Here is a 25,088-nt window from a genome sequence, read left to right as displayed (position 1 = left end):
AGTACATATAATGCATGACATCCATAATCCTACCCAATACCCTAAACTTAACAACTACCTTATAAACTATTAATAAGCAGCAAATAAGGGGTTAATTGAGACAAAATACATAGTCAGTGGTTAGTTAATAGTGAGAATTGGACCCTAAAATAAAGTGTGACCAGACTTTTTATATTATGTAATTTCTCAAGTAAAAGTGTATTTATTTTAAAATCATCACTGTTTTCTTCAATTATTCCTTTTTTTTTTCTTGATCTTAATTTTTTTTTTTAAGTCTTAAATTTACCTCAATAAAATGAGCATGAGTCCTATTAATGAAATAAAAGACTACTTAAGTTACGTAAACATAGATGTTTTCAAGACTGTATTTCTTAACACGCTTAAGTACACAAAAAGTGCACTTTGTAATAAAGTCAAATTAAAGGTAATATTTTTAAATCGTAGTTTTAATAATTTAGTGTTGCTTTAAAGAAGTACATTAAGGCCCGGTTACATAGACAGAGCTGAGACTAAACCAGGATTAAGCCATTGTTCAATTAGGAAATGTAAGTTATTTTTATTAACATTTATTAACATTATAAACATCAATATTTTAAGATCAGTCAGTGCAAGTTTCTTTCAGTTAAACAGCTCAGACTTACACTTTAGTCTGGGACTAGGTTTAAACCTTGTCTTTGAAACCGGGTGTAGGTCAGTGTATTAAGACAAAATAAGTAATTATGAAATTACATATAAAGATGTACTTAAGTCCTACTTAAGTGAGTCAAAAATCACTCTTAAGTTCAGCTGAATGTATTTGATACACATTTTAAGCTATAACACATTTTCATTTAATTTTAACAGTCAAAAGTCCAAAAACATTACATTAAGTTTACACTTAAGTATATTATTTTAAAATACATTTTTTATTTTAAATGCATGTTGGAGTGTACTACCATTTTTTTCACAAGTCTGCTCGGTCTTTGGAAAGCAGAGTTGTCTGACAAGGCCATATGTTGTTGAGGTATATTAATTACTGTAGCAAAACAGAAAAAAAGACATAAAATGGATGGAAGAGAAAACATACACTGTCCAGAGATATCAAGAGGCTACAGCAAATATAAACAGCTGTCAGGAACAGACACTCTACTGCCACATCTGGAAAACACTTACAGCCATTGATCTCAGACAAATACCTCTGTTGTTATTATTGTAGTTCTGTTGCAGTTTGTATATTATGCAGACAAAGTCCTGAGAACTGAGAACACAGCATGGTCTGTCTGCTTTAATCTGTGAGCGCAGCAAGCAGTTTAAATAATGGCGAACACCACAGACTGGATGCTTGCTGCACTGTTAGTTGCCAGAATTAGACCTGGGCACTCAGACATTGAAGATACACAGTCTTCAAATCAGGGATTTCAGGGATAAATTGAACCATAACACTATCTAACTAGATCTTTTGACATAGACAATCTGATTCCCCCAATGATCAGGTCAAATCAAAGAGTGTTAGAACAAATTACATGTTATTGACTGAAAAATCAATATGATTAAAACCTGACTACATTAGGTTTCTCCACATTATTAAACTACCATACAAATACATGCAAAAACACACCCTTGTGAAAAAGAAGTGTGCTTTATTCTATTGAATGTGCAATAGTACTCTACTTAAAAAGACACTTTCATGACTGTTTCTGAACACACAGTACATTTAAAATCATTGTTTTAATAATCTGTTGACATGCATTAAAGTACACTTATTTTGATGTGTTGACTAGCATACTAAAGCACATGTAAAGTACCTTATTATAATTATAGCTATAGTATTTGATATTACATTTTAAAGTTTGTTTGTTTGTTTGTTTGTTTGGGAACAGTACCAAATGTTTCCACTAGGTGAAATTCATTTCCCATTCATTTCCAATATGGTCATTTTTGACTGCAAAGAAAAATTAAATATTTTTTGGTCAAAAATCACCATTAGAGGGTTAAGTGTGAGACATAAAGTTGAAATACTAACTACTGTGAACATTTGCGAGTTTCCTTGTAATACGTTGTGTTTTAATATTATAATATTTATAATTTATTATTATAAAACGTAAGTTAGTATCGTTGTTAAAGGAATTAAATTGTGTTTAATTTGCCTTTAATCTGTATACTCAATCATGGCTATTGTAAATGAAGTGGATGTGAGCATTTTGTGAGTATGAGAAGAATACAATAGGTAACTCATCAATTCAAAGAGCCCTTGCAAAAATGAATGAGTTGATGACTGCTCTCATCATCAAATCTGCAATTTGATGAAAGGCTACTGGCAAAGTATCTGGCAAAGCTTGTCTGTGAGAGCTGAGCAATATCATGTTTAATAGGTGCAGTTCCTTAAACTGCTCTTCCGTAATTAGAGGGGATTATGTAATAAGTCTGAGATTGATTTCTTTTTTCTGTCTCTCTCTGGTCCCCGCCATTGTTTTTGTTCCTTATAAAAGGACGAGACGGCAGACCTCATCTTCAGATGAGAATCCTTTGAGGTTTGTGTTGCTTGGCAACTGAATGCTAAATTTTTGGGAGCGTGTGTGTTTGTGGAGAGCCGTGTGAGAGCGGGAGCTTAGATGAAAAAGAAAGGCGGCGAGGGAGAGAAAGAGAGAGAGAGAGAGAGAGAGAGAAAGGGAGAGGTGGGAGGAAATAAATAATGAGAAGGAAAGAGAAGGTTCTATTTTTAGACATGTCAGTAATCATTGCACATGATGTTCTTTGTGTTGGCCAAATATTTTGTGTACATTTCAGAAGGAGAAGGTGGCTAGAAAATCCCTCGAAGACAAGGACAATCACTGCAGTCTAATAAAAAACAAATCATGCTGCATCATTTTTACTGTATGGTAATGAGACCTGGAGTGTAGTCTCTTCTGACATGATGCATTAAGGTCACATGGCATAAGCAGAAGTAACTGCTTTCAGTTTGATATGATTTGCCCAGTATTTAGGGAAAGTGACCCATATAAGCCCATGGACCAAAAAAACGCTATTGTTTGTCAGAAATATATAAATAACAGTAATATTATAATATAAATTATAAAACAGAAATATGAAAATGACAAAAGCATGAGAGACATATTTCAAAGCAATGCATATGTTTGTTACCTTAATTTTACTTTTTATCTTGAGTCTTGATATCTTGATCTTGAGTTATTATTAATATTGTGTTGTTACTGTCTGGTTGAAGTCACATTCAAAAACTTTTTTTTAACAAACAGTTGATTAAACTAGCTGCATATTGATAAAATAATGAGATTTATAAATCAATTAAAACCTAAACCTATTATAATTTAAATTGAGCTGGTGACTGTGGAGGCCATTTGAGTGAAATGAACTCATTGTCATGTTCAAGAAACCAGAGTTATTTTGTGCTTTGTGACATGGTGCATCATTATTATAGGATATTGGTACACTGTAGTCATCAATGGTGAGTAACAATACTCAGGTAGGCTGTGGAATTTAAACGATGCTCAATTGGTACTAAGGTTCCAAACACCATTACACCACCACTCCCACCAGCCTTAACTGTTGAGACAAGGCAGGATGGATCCATGCTTTCATGTTCTTTACGCCAAGTTCTGACCCTACCTTCTGAATGTCGGAGCAGAAATCGAGACTCAATCAGACCTGGCAATGTTTTTCCAATCTTCTATTGCCAATTTTGGTGAGCCTGTGCGAATTTTAGCCTCTGTGTCCTTCTCTTACCTGGCAGGAGCTTCACCCAGTGTGGTCTTCTGCTGCTGTAGCTCATCTGCTTCAGGGTTTGACATGTTTTGCGTTCAGAGATGGTATTCTGCATACCTTGGTTATAATGAGTGGTTATTTGAGTTACTGTTGCCTTTCTATCATTTCTAACCATTCTCATCTGACCTCTGACATCAACAAGGCATTTTCTTCCACACAACTGCCACTCACTGGATATTTTCTCTTTTTGTGACCATTCTATGTAAACCCTAGAGATGGTTGTGTGTGAAAATCCCAGTAGATCAGCAGTTTTTGAAATACTCAGGCCAGCCCGTCTGGCACCAACAACCATTCCACGTTCAAATTCACTTAAATCCCCTTTCTTCCCCATTGAGATGCTCGTTTTGAACTTCAAGTCATCTTCACCACATCTAGATTCCTAAATCGATTGGGTTGCTGCCAAATGATTGGCTGTTTAGCAATTTGTGTTTCCAAGCAATTGAACAGGTGTACCCAATAAAGTGGCCAGTGAGTGTGTGTGTGTGTGTGTGTGCGCATGTGTGTACATACATACAACTGTTTTACAACTGTAGCCATGGAACGAGATGCTGTGGTAAAACGGGGTGGGAATGCCTCTGCGTAACCTGCGTCCGGCAGCATGTGTGAAATTAGTCCATTGGAATGATGAGACGTCACCAGTGACCAAGAATCTTAAAAGCTCATCAGGTGTAAATGGCATTAGCTTCTGGTAGGTCGAAGTAAGCTGCTCAAAGGGATGCAGGAAGTGTGGAAGGGAGAAACAACGTCTCATTCCCTCTCATTGTACCATAGTAACAGTTGTAACCCAAGATGTTTCCTTTCAAGGGAACTAGCACTATGTCAAAACACTGTGGAAATGACAATGCCCTCTCTGCCATGCTGACAAATGCATGTGTGAATCATGGCGAGCACAACTAAGATAATAAAACTGGAGAGCCTGGCGTAGATTCCAGGCTCTCAAGACTGATAGACTAATGTGATTGGAAAGGAACAGCCCACCGCATCACAAACATCCTACATGAACACCCCTGAAAGAAAGGTGTTTAAAGCTACTATACTTCTGGTTGAATGAACCCTGATTTCCAGAGGCAATAGAAGTCCAGAGGACTCATATGCAAGGATAGCCCCTCCAAAACCACAGCCAGAACCACAGCCAGAATGAAGAGTAGTCTTAACAACCTCAGCTAGAGGCCGCACCCACACACCACTCTGAACGACGGTTAAGAATTTAGCCCCTAGCCTGAGAGAGAAGATCACTTTTGACATGATTCTCCCATGAAGAACCATCGAGGAGGGCCACCAGGTCCGAGAACTACACTCGAGTCAGCCAGAACAGGACTAATAGCAGCATTCACACCCCATCCTTGCACACACCCTCCAGAATTCCCGGGAGCAGAGTAATCAAGGGGAAGGCATACAGACGCAGCATTGGCAACATCGACAGTGTCATCTCCTGAGATGCAAGCAAGTCCACCTCCACCTGGCTGAACTCCCTCCAAATCTGCTCCACCACTTCAGGGTGGATCCTCTGTTCCCCAGGTCTCAGCCCCTGCCTCGACAGGATGTCTGCTTCTTGATTGAGGTCAGGGGCGCTGCACAAGAACCCAGGCCCTATGGATAGGCAATCCTAATGAGCCCCCCCCCCTGAAAATAGATATTCCAGACTTTTCAAGGGCCCTCTCTTCCTTTGGGGCCCTGGTAATTAGGACTGGTTTTACCCCTAGTCCGACGCCGCTGATTGAAGTGCCTAGGGATGTAAACTTCCCTCAAGGAGAGAAGTTTTCCTGAGCCCCCTGGAGGATCTGCTGTACGAACTTGCAAAGCAGGCGCAACTGCAGACCCACCTGATGGTTGATGAAAGAGACAGCTGATGCGTTGCCTGTGAGGACAAGCACATGATGGCCTCTCTGGTCTGGGAGAAAGTGTTTCAGTGCAAGAAACACGGCCAACATGTCCAGGCAATTTATGTGCCACGAAAGATGCCGGTCTTCCCATAAAACCTGAACTGAGTGACCACTCATGATCGCTTCCCAGCCTGTAAGGGATGAATCTGTCATTAAGTGTTACACAACCACAATAAGGTTTCCATCCAATTTTTAGCAGCAAAAACTGATTTCAACATTGATAAATAAAATTCTTAAACAGCAAATCAGCACTGGTGTGTTTGGTGGGGTTAATGCCACAGTAGTTAAACCCTGCTTACTGTGTGCATTGCTGCATTTTTTTTTCTTCAGTTTTCCTGACAAAAAATATAATAACTGCTTTCATTTCTGCAGCTAGAGCGCTGATTTATAGAGTGCAAGAAGTTATAAAATTTCTTATTTGGTCAGTTACAGAAAGAATTGCCTATCTTCACGATCAAGTTTATATCGTTTTACCATCTCCATATCATCATATAACTCTAATACATCATATCTTCATTGAAAAGTGTGTGTCTCCTCCTCTTTGCTGCCACCGTGTTTCTCCTAACTAGGTTAGGAGACCTCTCCATCTCTCTCAAATAAATTATGAGCTGAGACCTACAGTAGTCTTAAAACTTAGGAACTTTTATGAATCACACTTATTTTGAAGTCTTAGAATAAGAGTAAAATGACATCATTCTTACAATTTTGACACACTAAAAACTATTTTCTTTTTAAAGAATTTTACTATGAGCAGCTTTATAGATACGGCCCCAGGTGTTATATAATCTCTCAACAAAATTGGATCTAAATTAGCGTGAATGATGACAGAATATTTGGCTTAGCTATTGCTTTAAACCTTTTTAAATCTAAGAATTTAAATTATAATAAAAAATTGAAAGTCTTCTAAAAGTTTGTGAAAATAATGATACCACAAAGATTTTTGTGCCATTTTCTGACGCAGTCTGAAAAGGGCTTATTTTTGGATTTTGCACCCATCTGAGGCTTTCTCACTTGCACCCACATAGTGAAAGGGAAACTGCCACTCTATACCCGATCTGCATTAGTAAATTGTGTCCTGAACACGTTTCCTGATATCTGTTTGCACTTATTCTCACTTCTTTCTCGCTTGGTATCTTTTTCTTTTCTTTCCCCGCTCTGACAGAATTCACAGTTCAGATTAATAGAGGTGAGACATGCTATTTAAACACATGTAGCCTACTGATGTACTTCACCTTCCTGAATCATTCCGTGCGTCTCTGTGTGTAAGACAGTGCTATTTTAGTATCACTGAGATACTGTTTATTTTAATATTTTGAATATTGTTTTTCTGTTTTCATTTTGATTGTAGATTTAGTAATTTAGCTTTTTATGTCATTGTTATTAGTTTTTGATTATATAATATTTGCATAAATTTGTATAAAAAATTTTGTTTTAGTTATCATTTGTACATCACATGTAATAAAAGCACGTGCAGTGGAAGTAAATGGAGCTGATTTATAAATGTTATAATACTCAGTTTCAATAGTACAGCCACAAGACATAAACACTAAACAGTAGGCTTGCTAACATTATTTAGTGTGAGAAAAATGCTTTATAAACTTTTCTGTGCGAAATTTTATTCAGTTTTATTTATTGTATTTATCCAGTTTTATTCATAGTTTTGTCAATTTTTTTTTTAAATCAAAACCCTTAACCTTAAACACCATGAAAAATCAAGATTTAAACATCTTTACAGCTCAAATAATCCACAATTATTTACAGAAGAATTGATGTATGCACTATTATAACATTTTACATTTACATCTCATATAAATTATATAGACAGGCATAATGTCAACTGAGCTTAACTTGTATTAAACCCAGGATATTACTTTTTATTATCAAATTTCATTTTAATTTTAAATTTTATTTTAGCTGTGGTTTTGTCACTTAGATTTTTTTAAATATCTCTATATAATATTTATACTTTTTATTTTATTTTTACTTATTTTAGTAGAACAAATAAACTTGAGAAAATTGAGAAAAGTTGCTTTGGCAAATGTGTGAAATTAAATAAAATAAGATTAGGTTTAAATGTGTATTTATATGTTATATGTATATTTGTTTTATTTCATTTCAATTATAGTTATTTTATTTCAAATAATGAAAATATTTTATGTTTAATGTTTTTAGACTTTAGTTTACTGTAATAACCCTGGCGTAGTATGTGATGCACAGGATTTTAGCATGTGTGCTGTATCTTGAGTGGGTTGCTGTTGTAGACTGCTGGGTCGTGTTTTGCAGTTGATAAGCCAGCTGGACACCAAGACACCCTGCCATTTTAAGTCAATAGCATAACATTCTCTCTCTCCTCATTCTCTTTTGCAGTTTGTCACTCACAGCTTGCAGTCACACAATCAGACAGAAAGACAGATGCTGTCACTTTTTCCTCTCATACGTTCAAGCCACCAAAGCCTTTTCTCTTATCCATTTTTTATTTCATTCTTAAAATTAAATGTTCTTTATTGGCATTGATGGTTCCATGAAGAATCTTTCACATCAATGAAAACTTTACATTTAACAATAGGTTCTTTATAGTGGTAACATTATATAGTGAATAACTGTGACAGAGGACTGGGTGAGCCGTCATTATTTGAGCGGCTTTCAATGATTTGCTGAGGGCTGCTGATTTGCGCAGCTGCACTGGAGCTAAACTTGGCTCCAGCTGGTAAGAAAAAAGGAAACACAAGCCCCGAATTGTCTGTTTCTGTGAGGTGAAAGGTTACAGTGACGTATTTGCCCATCGACGCAACTTGTGTCTGTGGCGACATTTCTGCAGAATTATATTACATTGCTTCTTACAAGTTTTGTGGTGTTTTCAGAGTGAAATGTCTAGTGGGTGGCACTCAAAGTGTGTTAAGTTTTATCCAAAACATATACATGTGAATCTGGCAATGCATTAAAATGTTGGTTGTTGTTCGTATCACCACAGTTCGTAAATTAAATAGCCAGTCAGTGGCGCAAATGGGTTTATGCTCTGTTGCATTTGACATGAACATACCACCTACACTAAACTGATGATCCTAACACAAGCAAATGTAAGATAACAATTCATTTGCTGAAGCAACTGTGTAATTTTAGATAGCTTCTAGAAGTCTCTGAGCTTTTTTTATTGTGATTTGTGTTTCTAGGACTCGCACCCGAGAGCTTTGTGTCTCAAGTGCAGTGATGCACCGGGTATGCTATCAAGCAAGTTTACTGCATCAGAAAAGCCATATATACAGGTCCTTCTAAAAAAATTAGCATATTGTGATAAAAGTTCATTATTTTCCATAATGTAATGATAAAAATTTAACTTTCATATTGTAATAATAAAAACTCCACAGTCGTCGGGAAGAAGGAGGCGGGAACCGGCGCACAATCAAAACATCATTTTAATAATAACAAAATAAACACAGAACAGCGCGTCAGCCCCTCACGTCGACTGACGCGCACAAATAAAAGCCAAAACATAAAATTATGTCCCAGGCCTGGTCCTCTCTCGTCCTTCACGGTCGTCACTCCAGTTTTATATCCTTCCATCTCCTACGTGGGACTCGATACTGGCGGTGGGGCGCAGGTGTAGCTCATCTCCAATCACTACACCTGGCCTCACTCCTGGTTCCCACGCCTCTCGGCCCCGCCCCACTCGCCACACATATATTTTAGATTCATTGCACACCAACTGAAATATTTCAGGTCTTTTATTGTTTTAAAGCTGCAGTAGGTAACTTTTGTAAATATATATATTTTTACATATTTGTTAAACCTGTCATTATGTCCTGACAGTAGAATATGAGACAAATAATCTGTGAAAAAAATCAAGCTCCTCTGGCTCCTCCCAGTGCTCCTATTGCCATTTGCAGAAAGTCATCCGCTCCCGGTAAGAAACAACCAATCCGAGCTGCGGTCCGTAACTTTGTTTGTGTTCAAAATGTAGAAAAATTTATATAATAAGCGAGTACACCATGAATCCATTTTCCAAACCGTGTTTTTAGCTTGTCCTGAATCACTAGGGTGCACCTATAATAAGTGTTTATATTCGGACTATTTTAGATTGCTTCGGGGGTACCGCGGCGGAGTAACCCATATTTCATCCGACCAATAAAAGAAAAGTGTTTTTAATACAAAAAAAGTCAACCTTCAAATAATTATGTTCAGTTATGCACTCAATACTTGGTCGGGAATCCTTTTGCAGAAATGACTGCTTCAATGCGGCGTGGCATGGAGGCAATCAGCCTGTGGCACTGCTGAGGTGTTATGGAGGCCCAGGATGCTTCGATAGCGGCCTTAAGCTCATCCAGAGTGTTGGATCTTGCGTCTCTCAACTTTCTCTTCACAATATCCCACAGATTCTCTATGGGGTTCAGGTCAGGAGAGTTGGCAGGCCAATTGAGCACAGTAATACCATGGTCAGTAAACCATTTACCAGTGGTTTTGGCACTTTGAGCAGGTCCCAGGTCGTGCTGAAAAACTAAATCTTCATCTCCATAAAGCTTTTCAGCAGATGGGAGCATGAAGTGCTCCAAAATCTCCTGATAGCTAGCTTCATTGACCCTGCCCTTGATAAAACACAGTGGACCAACACCAGCAGCTGACATGGCACCCCAGACCATCACTGACTGTGGGTACTTGACACTGGACTTCAGGCATTTTGGCATTTCCTTCTCCCCAGTCTTCCTCCAGATTCTGGCTCCTTGATTTCCGAATGACATGCAAAATTTGCTTTCATCCGAAAAAAGTACTTTGGACCACTGAGCAACAGTCCAGTGCTGCTTCTCTGTAGCCCATTTCCTGCACACGCCTGTGCACGGTGGCTCTGGATGTTTCTACTCAAGACTCAGTCCACTGCTTCTTCAGGTCCCCCAAGGTCTGGAATCAGTCCTTCTTCGCAATCTTCCTCAGGGTCCGGTCACCTCTTCTCGTTGTGCAGCGTTTTTTGCCACACTTTTTCCTTCCCACAGACTTCCCACTGAGGTGCCTTGATACAGCACTCTGGGAGCAGCCTATTCGTTCAGAAATTTCTTTGTGTGTCTTACCCTCTCGCTTGAGGGTGTCAATGATGGCCTTCTGGACAGCATTCAGGTCGGCAGTCTTACCCATGATTGCGGTTTTGAGTAATGATCCAGGCTGGGAGTTTTTAAAAGCCTCAGGAATCTTTTGCAGGTGTTTAGAGTTAATTAGTTGATTCAGATGATTAGGTTAATAGCTCGTTTAGAGAACCTTTTCATGATATGCTAATTTTTTGAGATAGGAATTTTGGGTTTTCATGAGCTGTATGCCAAAATCATCAGTATTAAAACAATAAAAGACCTGAAATATTTCAGTTGGTGTGCAATGAATCTAAAATATATGAAAGTTTAATTTTTATCATTTCAATACGGAAAATAATGAACTTTTATCACAATTTGCTAAGTTTTTCAGAAGGACCTGTATGGAGCTGCTTATTTAAAACAAATGTCAAAATGTGTTAGTGTCTAAAAAGTGCACTATTAAAAGTGTTTTGAGGTGATAACATATTATTGTGAAGGAAACCCCCAAAAAAGCATTTTTTATTAATAATCTGCCCTTGTAAACATAATTTGTGTCAAAAGGACTCCAATGTGTTGGTGTTTTACTGCCACTAATGTTAATTTCAGCTGAAAACTGCAGTTATTTGTATTTATATGTACATTTTGGGAGTTTTGCACAAATTTTTCCAATGAAACTAACACTTGCACTAACAAACAGAAAATACATGAGGTTTACATGAGACTACAAACACTACGGAAAAAAGTGAAAATTGAAAACAAGTGTGAATGTTTCCATCATGCTAGCAATTTCCGTTCTCTGATTTGTCTTAAAATCGTTCACTTGCTCTGCCATCTTATTTACACACTTTCTCTATTTTGGTTGGAGTCAACCACCGTCTTATAAGTGCGTCTTTCTCACAGAACCCCAAGACGTTCCCCCTGGGAGTGGAAAATGGAGTATTTTTAGCAGTTGCACTTCTGTGTTGCTTGTCATCTCTTTAGTCCCTCCTTTTTTTCCATATTTCCTAAATCAAGTCCATGGGAAAGATATATCCTCCACTCAGTTTCTCACTTTCGCTCTGTTGCCATTGGCTTCCTGCCGCTGCTCGTCAACAATTCACGGCCCTAGGGAAGAAGTTGCCATAGTAACTGCCTTCGCTGAGGCAGCTCGTCAGGATGTTCATCTGAGGCGGGTTTTTCATTGCAATTCAGCAATTTACATAGAGCCAAAACATGTCTTTTGACACTGGGCTACAGAAGAGGATGGGAAGATGACAAAAAAGAGGAAGGAAATGGAGTATAGAAAGAGTGAGATAGCAATGAGAAAAAAAGACGAGCAATGAAAAAGAAATCATTGTAAATATCTAAGGAGGGGTGACAAAGGTTTTTTCTGGGTTGAAAAGGGGAAAACAGAAGATTATTCCTGTGCATGTGTTTGTTTTTGTTAGTGGAAAATGTGAAAAATGTTATTGAGTCAAAGGTTGCTTTTTTAGGAGACGTGATCGTACTTTAGTACATAAACTTGTCTTTTCTAAAATATCTTAGAATTTTTTTTTTATTAACAAATGAGTCAATGAACATGCTATAAAATTAATGTGGATGGTAGCATCATCTTACCATGAATATTATTTTGCGTAAAATTTGGTTCACATACGTTTGCATAGACAGTAAAACATACCATGCTAACATATTGAGAGCAACTAAAATGTAAATCATGTTCAACTTCACAGATGTACATATGTTTATGAATCCTTATTTAATCTATGGATATTTTATTAATGAAATAAACAGGTTGATTCTAATGTATTTATAATCAATGAGATTAAAAAGGAACCAAAACTCCATCGGTGACAGAATGGAGAAAAAACCTTGGGAGAAACCAGGCTCAGTCAGGGGGCCAAATAGGGCACTAAATAGGAAAAGGATCTGCCGCCCGCAGTTGATTTTGATGTTCTAGGTTTTGAGAACGCAGTGGACATGGAGGATTATAATGTAACAAGAGCTCATTCAAATACTGAGTTGCTAAACCATTCAGGGATTCATAAGTAATAAGCAAGATTTTAAAATCAATGTTAAATTAATAGGGAGCCAGTGCAGTGTGGACAGAATGGGGCTAATATGGTCATACTTCCTGGTTTCTAGTAAGAACTCTAGCTGTTGCATTTTGGACTAACTGGAGTTTGTTTACTGAGATTTCAGAACAACCACCCAATAAAGCTTACAATAATCTAACCTTGAGGTCATAAACGCATGGATTAACATTTCTGCATTTGACATTGAGAGCATAGGTCGTGATTTACACATTTTTGAGATGAAAAAATGCAGTTTTACAAATGCTAGAAACGTGGCTTTCTAAGGAAAGCTTGCTATCAAATAGCACACCTAGGTTCCTAGAAAGACCTAGAGTTTTTAGGTCCTATAATTAACACCTCTGTTTTTTCAGAATTTAGCAGTAAGAAATTATTCGTCATCCAGATTTTTATATCGACTATGCATTCTGTAAGTTTTTCAAATTGGTATGTTACTTATATAAAAATAGATTTATGAAATAAATTTTAAGAAATTGTAAGAAAACCAACATATAAACTCAGAATCCAGGCTCAGATAATGTTGGTCTTTAATGAGAATTTGATGAGAATTATTTGAGATCAGATTGAAATCTCTTACTTTTGAAAAGTCTTCTAAAATTCATGTTTAGGCATAATTTTTCTGAGGTAACGTAATCTAGAGACCGGGTCTAGTGTGTATGTTTTCACATGAGTGTAGAATGGAGGCTTCAGTAGCACGGTGATGGGTTGCTATAAATAGACTCGGGTTTTGTCACAGTCTTCTGTATATTTTACCTGTGACATTGGTGTCATATATGCAACTACCCCACCACACATTCACATAAATTGATTTTGAAAATCCAGCAAGCACAGTTGTGTCTGATGATTCCATGTCCAAACCATGTGGTGTTTTCCCATTAGCAATTCATGAGTTCCCTGAGGACATCTTCACCAAAGAGCAGCGTAAGAGAGGAGCCGTACTACTGCACGTGCTTTGTGTGAGTGAATCACCTATCTATCTTTCTGTCTACCTGTCTGTCTACCTGTCTATATCTATCTATCTATCTGTCCTCTTATTGCAGGCTGTCTATATGTTCTACGCACTGGCTATCGTTTGCGATGACTATTTTGTCCCCTCCCTGGAGAAGATCTCAGAGGTGAGTGCGGCCACCTGCCAGACATTTCAGCTGGAGTAAGAATGACAGCACATGTTACTTTTGCTATCCTTCAGAAAATGAAGTGATGACAGCCTTGTTTTTCTGCTCCCACAGGTCAGTACTGACGCTATGTGTCATGAACTCTGGCTAAAGTGTTAATTAACATGTGTTGCCTTCTGGGAAATTCTCTTTGTTCACGTTCCTTCAGGAAATTGGCTTTGTTCATGAATTGTCAGGAGCAATTGAGGTTTAAATAAACTGCAGAGATTCAGGCTACTGAAGAACACTTTAGTATACTTTAAAAAATTACTTATTTTTGGAATAATATTCTATAAAATGATATACTTAAATGCAAACTTAATGCAATGTTTTCTGACATTTAAATGCTTGTTAACTGCAATTAAATGAAAATGTATTATAGATCAAATTTATATTAAATGCAGTTAGCTAAACTTTAAATTAAAACTTTTAATCTGTCATTTCTATTTAAAAAGACTATTTTAAGTTAGCATTATTGCTATAGTATTTATGATTAATATTTTATATGATGCTTTGATTAGAATCTGCAGCTGAGTGAAGATGTGGCTGGGGCGACTTTCATGGCTGCAGGAAGTTCAGCTCCTGAATTATTTACTTCCTTAATTGGTAAGTTTGCACAAACATTGAACCTCCCCTTGGATGAATATAATTTTACATAAGATGCAACATATGCATATACTATGGTACACATTCAGTTAGTAATTGATTTACATTAAAGTAAGTTTCTAGTGTAAATCAATGAGATATTTATAGAAGTATAGCGAACTCATTAATGCATATAAATGTCAGTTGTTAGTATGTCTTAGTAAAATTATATTTGAATGCTCAGTTCCCTTCCAGTCAGTCACATTTGACGTTATGTCGATACTGAATTTAGAGGTTTAACTTGGGAGCCCCAATTGCTTTGGAGTGTTTCATGTCATGCAAATAAAATAACAGTTTTCTCTAAAACAGCAAAACAGATGGTGAGCATCTTTTTAAAGATGCCTCTCTGTACATGCAGTTTCTTGATGTTTCCTTTTTTTACCTCTTCTGATGGCCATATCTGATAAGCATGCTGAGACTATTTTTGTAGATGGTTTATGCACTCGCTTAAGAGCATAACTATGGCAAGGCTGTGATCACTACTTGCCACAAGTGAGTCCCCTTTGCCACAAATCAGCCTTGCTGTTTGAGCTCCCAAGTGATGTCGATCATACATGTGATTTGGGTCTCCCGAGGAGGATCAGATTTTGATCGCTGCATCGGAGTGTGAGCCAATGTCATCTTGAGGATGAAGACTCAACTCACGCTCAACGTCACCCCTTTGAGTCTGATTGTTTAGCCGGAGACTGACTCAGAGTTGATAGCCATGCTTTCCCATGCCGACATGACCATCAGGCTAGAGTGGAACCCTCTGCCCTGTCCCAAGCATTTGCGGTTGGATTATTGGTTTCTGCTGCCATTCTTCCCAGAAGTGCATAGGTTCCCCAAGAGGAGAGTGTGATTGCAGTGTCACAAAAAGCATGGAGGAATCATGCATGCTTCCCGACTTACTTGCCATTGGACAGGCCACCTCCAGCCTGCATGTGATGACTGTCCTGCAAATACAGTATATCAGGCCAAAGGTTGAGCCAGGGTTGATGCTGGAACTACACAAGGTGACCAATTTTGCCTCTGGGTGACTGATCAAACTTGGTTTACAGCAATAGACCTGAAGGATGCATACTTCCATGTCTCGATATTGCTTCAACGCAAACCAGTTGTTTGGTTAGCTTTGATGGTGGGGCATATCAGTTCAAGGTTCCCCCCTTCGTGCTGTCTCTATGCCTTGACCAAAGTTAAAAAGACCACCCTTGCCCAAGTAAAGGAAGTGGGCATTCACACTCTCAGCCATCTCGACAACTGGCTTTTTTTTTTAATCTCACTCTTGAGATCTATTGTGCAGACACAGGGACCTTGTGATCCGGCACCTCAACCAGTTGGAGCTTCGGCTCAACTGGGTAAAGAGAAAGCTCTCTTCTGTGCAGAGCATCTCTTTTCTCAGTATGGAGTTGGATTCAGTCAACAGGATGGCACATCTCACAAATAACCATGCCCAGTGAGTGCTGGACTGCCTGAATGTATTCACGGGGAAACCGGTTCCACTGAACAATTTCAGAGGATCCTGGTTCATATGTCATCCTCAGCAGCGGTATTGCTGCTCAGATTGCTACATATGAGACTGATTCATCACTCGCTTCTTGGCCAAGTCCCGAGATGGGCATGGCACAAATGGCACATTCTGCATGTCCATTACATTGAGTTGTCACCAGACTTTTGGCCCTTGGTCAAAACTAGCCTTCCTACAGGCAGAGGTGCCCTTGGAACAAGTGTTCAGGCATGTTGTTATTACAACAGATGCCTTCAAGACTGGCTGGGGTGCTGTGTGCAATGGGCATGCAGCCTCAGGCTCTTGGACAGGACGTCGACTGCAGTGGCAAATCAGTAGGTCATCAGGTTCCATTCCTAGGCCATGCCTCATCCCTTATTGAGATCTCTCTGTGATCTTTCTTTAAGATCCTGTCTCTTAAGACAGCTCTCCTTACTGCACTATCCTCCAACAACAGGACTATCTATCTATCTATCTATCTATCTATCTATCTATCTATCTATCTATCTATCTATCTATCTATCTATTTTCATTCTAAGATCAAGTGGTGAACTTGCAAATGCTGCCTTCGGAGGAGGCAGAGATAGCCCTTGTTTCCTGTTCACGCTTTGTGCGTTTACGCGGAGCGCACATAAAGCTTTAGAAGTTCTGACCAGCCCTTTGTCTGCTTTGGAGAACAGCACAAGGGGAAGGCTGCCTCCAAAAAGGGGTTGGCCCACTGGCTAGTGAATACAATCACCTTGGCGTACCAAACACAAGGTGAGTCATGCCACCTAGGAGTGAGGGCTCACTCAGAGTGTCACCTCCTCCAGAGCTCTGGTGCACAGGCTTCTGTAGAACCATGTGCTGGGCAACACCTGATACCTTGTTAGGTTTTACAGTGGCCAACTTGAGCTGGTTTCTTCTCATGTGTTGTGTACTAAGAGGTAAGTGGCAGGAAGATCTGCTCTGTGTCTCGACGGATCAGTCTGATGCCAGGTACAGTACTTGAGTTTGCTTGCCTTCCTCGGTCATCCCATGTACTGGACTTTGTACTGTACTGCCCACATGTAGTGATTCCCTTCTGGTAATCACATTTTGTGTATTGTATTCTTGCATGGTATTGTTTTCCTCTTGGTAAATCATGTCTTCCCTTGTCAGAATTACTTCTGTCTAGTCACTGCTTTGGAAGTAGTTCCTCCCTTTTTCAGTCAGTGACTTTGCTATATGTAGCACTGCCCTGCTGGTCAGTCCATATGTTTACTCTCCACATGTTACATCCCTTCGGTCGGCATGTGTTCTTCGTAGCATCCTTCTCTGCACTGACTTAGCCACGCTTCCCCAGTGTAATGCAACTGGTCATGTTTGGAAACGAGAGAGCTGAAGCACTCTTCCTTATTCTGGGTAAAAGAACAGCAGCTGCAACCCTCATTGCTCTAAGTACAGTCCTTAAGTAAGTGTAGTCTTTTCAGTCCCACTTTAGACCAAAAGACTATTCAGCTCACGACAGGGCACTGGGTAGGTTGCAACTTGGGATGACAGCTGTTACTTGGCATGCAAGTTCTGATATCTGCATGGCAAGTCCTCGTAAAAGTTTGGATTGTGGCGTTTTCCATAAGGACCCCTAACGTTAGTGTTGATGTAATGTTGAACGTGACTGACTGAAAGGATATGTCTCGGTTAAGTATGCAACCCTTGTTCCCTGAAGGAGGGAACAGAGACTCTATATCCCCCCTGCCACAACTTTGAACTACCCCTCTAAATAGCCGGGACATGATATTGATTCCTCAGCACAAACCTGAATGAGTGGATGCACAATGCCGCCTTATATACCTGTGTGTACAGGGGAAGTGACTTGGCATGCAAATTCCATTCGCCAATGTTCATTGGCCTACTTTTTACTTTTTACTGGCTCCCAAGTGAGACCCCTAACATTAGTGTTGATGTAATGTACCCTTCAGGGAATGAGGATCACATGCATAACTGAGAAGTTTTATGATCAAAGCTCTGTAGTTTCAAAACATATAATGCAACGCAATACAATAGTAATTGAGATATGAATAAACGTTTCTCAGAAGCTTGATGGATCATATTAAAGTAAAGATATCACAAAAAATACACTTGAAATACGAGCTGAAGGTGGACGTTTGTACAATTATATACTTATAGAACTTTTACTTGCAAAAAAGTATGAAATATCAATTAGATGACAGATGGAATATGGTTGATTGTGTGCAACATTTTTTACCTTAAACTTTTGATCATGCCAATAATTTAGATATTTAGAGATTTGTTTATCAAACACAATACAGAAGGATTCATAGAGTTAAATGGCCAAACTGTGAATATTAATACAATAAGCCCTCTGATTTCACAATTTAAACCACACAGTAAAATGTGCAGTTTGTTAAATGATTAATGTGATTTTGACTATCGCATCTGTGACCATGATTCATGTGCTTGACTGTCAGGTGTATTTATCACAAAGGGAGATGTCGGCGTTGGTACCATTGTTGGGTCAGCAGTCTTCAACATACTGGTCATCATTGGAGTGTGTGGCATCTTTACCCGTCAGGTAGACACACTCTATCTATCAAATCTATCTATCAAAGGAGGTAAACAGTATTAATAATAAGAGTTAATTTAGCCTTTCTTCGTTGAAATCATAATGAACACCTGAAATACGCATATTGCCACAGTTTCTTGTGTGTCTTTTGACCATTTCTGCCCTAGACGGTGGCCCTGACCTGGTGGTCTCTCTTCAGAGACTCACTGTACTACATCTTCTCAGTTCTGGCCTTGATTTTGGTGAGTCTATGTTTAGCTGTATATATGAGTCTGAACATGAACATATTAAAGTATGAACATGGCCTCAGTAATGACTCTAGATTTTCTTCAGTAGAGTTTCAATTATACAATGATGACTTCATCAGCAACCAATATTCATTTAACTTCTTCGGTCAACTTTTTATCCAGGTTATCTATGATGAAAGAGTTGTATGGTAAGTCGCACCACTGTGTGTTTCCTCTAAACCCATGTCCACATGTTCAAGCAGATGAGAAAAATTTTATTGTATCTGCAGAGGTACTGCAATTATTTAGAAACATTAGGAAGTTCATATGTTTGACGAATAGCTTTTTTAAGATAAAGTGTCTGCTAAATGCATTTATGTAAATGTACACTTATGAGTGTTATTGATATTTGTGTCCATTAATGCATTATTATAGGTGGGAATCAGTGCTTCTGGTCTCCATGTATGGAGTCTACATCCTTATCATGAAGTGAGTATCATGCTGTTTTCAGAATCAAAGCGATGATGGGAATGGAAAGTTCTGCGGTTGATCTTATGCCAATGTGCATATTAAATAATACAAACACAGCTAGATCTGTTTCATAATGACAATTGGAATCTACTATGAATAGCTCAAATTAGCAACTGGTTTAAGACATGGTTTTTTTTTTGGTGGGTGGGGGGGGCATTTAATTATGGCACAAATACCAGTAAATTGACTACTGCAAATATTAGTACATCATGTTGCGTGATTCATCTGAATACCTCCTATATATTTTAGATCTGAAAGGGAAACTCCTACAAAAGCATATGCAATAACGTCAGTCACAATAAAAACTGCCCACACCTTTTTAGCACTAAATTTTCACTGCATACCTTAAGTAAATCCTGACAGTAGTCTTTTAATGGCAAAAGAGGGCTTGCTCCGGCACAGGTCGTTAGTAAATCTGGCCATTTGTGTAAATATTGAATATTTTCATGGTGCATTTAGAAGATATTCAGAGTAGTGTTCATTAATTATTCAGGCCGCTCCAATTTTATCACCCATTTCTGGAACATTTGAGAAGATATTTCAAGATTTTCCAACACATAATTGCATTGTTTCTTTTGAAGTATGGAGCACAATATGATCCCACAATTCATGCTGTAACAGTGCGACTGAGACATTCTACTGACAAGCATGATCACATTTTGATATTGGTTGTTGGTAAAAGCTTAGCCTTAGACACAAGCAAGTCAGTAATATTGGTGTATGTTTTGTAAGTTAAAGAATGCTACGTTAATGCACATCATAAATGCTTAAAAATATATCTAAAAAATTATGCCGTGCATTGTGCTGTTTCATATCAGATTCACATTCTATATACTGAACTTGAGAAAACTGTTTTTGGCAGCCAAATGAAAAAAAAATCTCACTCACTCAAACTACTCAGATGAAATATCGATACTGCTCAGTGCATGAAGGGAACATTTAATATATTGAGAAAATCAGGTTATAGAGAAAGTGTATTTTAATTAAAGCATGGGTTTACACATTTATTGATCAGAGTGGAGGTGTTTAAGTTCTATAAAGATCATCAGAGATATGGACCCAGGAATTTGAAACTAGACACACAGTCTACTTTGGTCCCATCAATGTTGATGGGTGTGTGTGTGTGTGTGTGTGTGTGTGTGTGTGTGTGTGTGGTCTTTCCTAGTCTGCCGGGTGTCCACAATCAGTTCCTTGTGTGTTGAGTGCAAGATTATTGTCGGCACACCACACTGCCAGGTGCTGAACCTTCTCCCTCTAGGCCATTTAATCGTCGCCGCTTATCAGGCTTAACACAGTGGTGTTTTCTGCAAACTTGATTATGGAGTTAGAGCCATGTAGAGGGGTATGCAGTAATGGGTGAAAAAGGAAGTAGAGAATTGGGGCCAGGACATAGCCATGTGGTACACCAGTGTTCAAGGTGAGGATGGAGGAGTTGTAATTGTTAATACTGACAGGCTGTAGTCTATTAGTAAGAAAGTCCAGGCACCAGTTGCAGAGATTAGCGCTGATGCTGAAATCGATGAATGGCATTCTGACATAAGTGTTGCTTTTATCCAGGTAATTCAGGGCAGTGTGGAGAGCTGAGGCGATTAACCCGTTAAGCCGTTGGGTTTTTAGGCGAACTGAAATGGGTCCAGAGTTGGGGGCAGGCATTTTTTTAGATGGGAGAGTACCAGCCTCTCGAAACAAAAAATAAAAAAGTGGTCTTAATTACATTGAATGTTCATGTGTAGTATATTATTATATTAATGTACAGTAATATTAATTAAATAAAAGACCACATAAATGGTTTAAAGTGTACACTTTCATGTTTCTTAACACACTTAAGTTAGGGCTGGACGATTATGGCCTAAACTCGATTAATTGAACATCTTACCTCTATTACGATTAATGAACGATTATTTTGTTTCTGTTTTTTTTTTTTTTTTTTTGCCCTCATAGTTCTCTGACAAGGTTTGTACAGTAAATATGATTGACTATTAAAGGTGAGATATTTTTTCCTATTGAAAGAGCGATCTGACATCATAGCTCACTATCAGCAGTTATTTTATCTATCTTCGTAACATTTCTTACTAGGGTGGGGTATAGTTTGTATTTTATCGATTCCGATTCTTATCGATTCCTAGTTTCGATTCCAGTAACATAAAATATCCAATATATATATAAAAAATAAGTCAAAAATTTAAATGTCAAACATGTATTCTGTGTTTTTACAAAGCATTCTGTTGCAGCTGAATAACATGAACAAAAATCAGCCTACAAAACACTGCAAGAAGAATTTTGCCTGTGCTTTAAAAAAAAATACCATAGCAAAAACAACTAGATTAATATAAATTTCAAATATTAAAGTGTTAAAGACAAGTAAACAGTCAGTAATAAGATAGGAACAAACAAATCAATTAGCAATATCATAAATCAACTAAAAAAATTTCAGGTACAGAAACTTTGATTAAAAGTTTCAAAACACTGCATAGTTTTCTTTTTATAAATAAAGTAAAGATTAATCAAAGATATTAAATATATTCAGTCAAGATCAGTGAATGATTTTCTTTTGTTCTTTGATTAACATTAATGACAGGCAGTGCATTTATTAGGCTCTTTAAGCAAAAATCCTGTACATGTGTGTTTTCTTTCTCATCTGTTTACGTTCACGTAAGACAAAAACGGCTGTATTTATGATATACTGTTGTAGTTTTCTGTATATTGGTCGAAAATATGAAAGAAGTCAGTTTCGACTCGGAACAACCATTTCTACAGCTGAAATAGACGGAACAGTTCGAGAACGGACACAAACTGGGAACCCGCAGCGCGGGTCTTATCGAATACCCGGTTCTTGGAAATTTGGAATCGGTTCTAAAATGGAACCGGTTTTCAATAACCATCCCTATTTCTTACGGATGAAATAATTTTAATTTTTAATTCTTGAGCAATAGCTCAGTGTAAGAGATAAATAAAGATCAGATAAAGATAAATTAGCACAGTACCAGTACGAGTGATTGTGTTTGTGAGTTAGTCATACTGTCTCTATATTATTGTGAAGCTGGGGTTGTAAATAGCGTAGTTCCTTCAAAAGTAGAAAAATATGCTATAATAAGTTTTGAGATTCTAAGCTACTTTAGTGATAAATCACAGAACCGCGCTGACAACTAACTTCTGCGTTCCTCTGTGCGCGCGATCTTCACAGCTATGAGTTCTCGTGCCACAATGCAGCTGCGCGAACATGGTAGCTCGATATTAATAATACACATCCGATCATCTAATCGATTGAATTTCCAAACCATAAAACAAATACAACTGACAAAGTTTAGTGAAGACACAAGGCCATCACTATGTGTTGAACCGGCGTTCACCTCCGTGTTTTGCTTTTATGCCACTGACTGGACGAGTCATGTGGCTACACACGCGCTAGTATGCTTTCAAGGGGGAAGTATTAACATGATTAAAAAAACGAAATAACCAACATGGGATAATTACGTCGGTTAGAGGTTCTGAATTTCGGTCTCGATTACTTTTTGATTAATCGTCCAGCCCTAACTTAAGTACACTTTTAAAAAGTGCACTTTGCAATGATGTCAAATAAAAAGTTTGTTAAATTTAAAAGACAATATAAATAATGATGAAATTGCATATATAGATGTACTTAAGTCCTACAAAATGTAATCTACAGTACATTTCCATTTAATTAAGTGTTCAAAAACAATCAGTTTGCAAAACTGTACTTTTTCGCAAGGTTTTTTTTTTTTGTTTTTTTTTTTTTTACTTTTTAACATCTATTGATCAAAAAATATAATTAAATATTAATAATTATTAATAATTAAGTACTACTACTTAAATTCTTATCAACAGGAGAGAACATTTGTTAAAAAAGACAGCTATTGACTATTATTAGCATAGCAATTTTTAATGATACATACTGTACTGTGCTTAAAAGATGTGTTGCTGAAACTTGTGCCTGAAAACTACTTGAATGCTAATGTGTTAAGGAGAAACTCCCTGGATGGTTACGTTTGAGAGGAAGAAAGCAGGAAAGTTGTACAACAAACAATGATAAAATTAATACTTAATTTGCAACTTATTTTCAAGATCAAATAATAGCCCACATCTAAATGTCTTGACCTCTCTGTTGCTTCAATCATGTCTGTTTTCTAGCTTTTCTTCTCTTTATTGCTCTGCTATTGCAAATGCATGACACCTCTTGCATGTGTATGAGGGAGAGGATCATGTTTCATTTATTTGGAAAGGAGAGCTGATGAGTACTAGTGTTGTAGAGACAACACAGCTTCTAGAGAGATAAGGATCTTCTACATGACAACAACCTTCACTAAGCACCTTTTAAGGCCATTAGGGGAGGCTTGAGCTCTTCAAGCCTCAGATAAACATCCCTCCTCTCTGTTTTGTTGGAGGAGGGAAGCTGAAGCATTTTTTCCACAGAGATGTTGATAATTCAAGATATTACACATTTATCCCATACAGATACAACAGCCCTGTTGGAAAGATGAAGAATAGGTTGTGTTTTGAAATGCTGGTTTGCGTTATGTTGCCAGCAGATGCCTTAAAAAGACACAGTGACTCAAAAACCTTTGGAGAAACTAAACTGTGAAAATGAGGAATGTATACAAGATAACACCCATTTACTGCCATTATAAAGCTGGGAAGAGCCAGGACATTTTTTAAATGTAACTCCGATTGTATTCGTCTGGAAGAAGAAAGTCATATACACCTAGGATGACTTGAGGGTGAGTAAATCATGGGGTATTTTTTTATTTTTGGGTGAACTATCCCTTGAATCTCATTGGCAGGTTTAACAGTCAGATTGCCAGCTTTGTTCAGAGATCATGTGGCAGTCCAGGCCAATGTTGTGTCAGGAGACAAATATCCAGAGATAAAGAGGCTGATGAAGCGGGAACAGATGGCAACACCTCCTTGGTGCTGTTGAGGAAAGGTACATGCATGCATGCCTTTTTTGCATGACTTTTGTTTTGTATGAGATGCATTGCTTCTCATAACATGCATATCCAGTGTAGAATCTGGGTCCTGAAGCAGAAGCAATTTTTACCTGTATTTATTGTCAGCTCCAGCAGGTTCGCCGCAGGAGTCTCCAGTAGTGATGGTGGATGAGCTGCTCATCTTAAGGCCACACCAGCTCTCGTTCCCAGAGGCTGGACTGCGTGTCATGATCACACCGCATTTCTCTCCACGCACCCGTCTCTCTATGGCCGGACGCATGCTCATCAGTGAGGTGAACTCCAACATCACTCTTTCATTTATTATTGTTATTATTTTATGTTAACTAATAAAGACATTTTCCTTTGAAATTTAGTTTTTAATATATTTTAAGTAGAAATAAGTATTTGGAAAATTTTTATTTAAATACACATTTGTAGTTAAAATTTGTTCAATATTGAGCTGTAAAATTTTTATTTTCAAAGTTGTAAATAAATCAACCATAAATAAATGAGAAAATAACCATATTTCATTTTTTTCTAAAAAACAATGTCATGATTAATTCAGTGTTACTTGCTGTTTCTTTGTAATTAATTGTAACTATTTTTTTTGTGTGTGTGTGTGTGTGTGTGTAGTAATAAAATGTATTATTTTATATATAAAACTTTGTTTTCAGATAAAAAATAATGTGGTAGATATTTGTGGTGCTGGTTTACAAAATCACTATTTAACTTGAAGGATGTTTTGATATTACTGAAGACAAATATGTCTGATAAGTTATTTTTATTATGCAT

General features: G+C 37.7%; 1 protein-coding gene across 1 annotated transcript in view; it reads left to right on the top strand.

Moving 5' to 3' along the window:
• The window catches only part of LOC113051724 (sodium/potassium/calcium exchanger 3), a 40,201-nt gene that overhangs the window by 8,651 nt on the left and 6,462 nt on the right, over window positions 1–25,088 (top strand). The window contains exons 3-11 of the mRNA XM_026215709.1: window positions 13,642–13,718; window positions 13,803–13,877; window positions 14,438–14,522; window positions 18,498–18,601; window positions 18,760–18,834; window positions 19,003–19,028; window positions 19,255–19,308; window positions 24,150–24,292; window positions 24,423–24,589. Coding sequence (XP_026071494.1) covers window positions 13,642–13,718; window positions 13,803–13,877; window positions 14,438–14,522; window positions 18,498–18,601; window positions 18,760–18,834; window positions 19,003–19,028; window positions 19,255–19,308; window positions 24,150–24,292; window positions 24,423–24,589 — 806 coding nt within the window. The remainder of the gene's footprint in view (window positions 1–13,641; window positions 13,719–13,802; window positions 13,878–14,437; window positions 14,523–18,497; window positions 18,602–18,759; window positions 18,835–19,002; window positions 19,029–19,254; window positions 19,309–24,149; window positions 24,293–24,422; window positions 24,590–25,088) is intronic.

Source organism: Carassius auratus, chromosome 32 (assembly GCF_003368295.1).
Source record: "Carassius auratus strain Wakin chromosome 32, ASM336829v1, whole genome shotgun sequence".
NCBI lineage: Eukaryota > Metazoa > Chordata > Actinopteri > Cypriniformes > Cyprinidae > Carassius > Carassius auratus.
The sequence above is the reverse complement of the archived record's forward strand: the minus strand, read 5'-3'. Positions and strand labels throughout refer to the sequence as shown.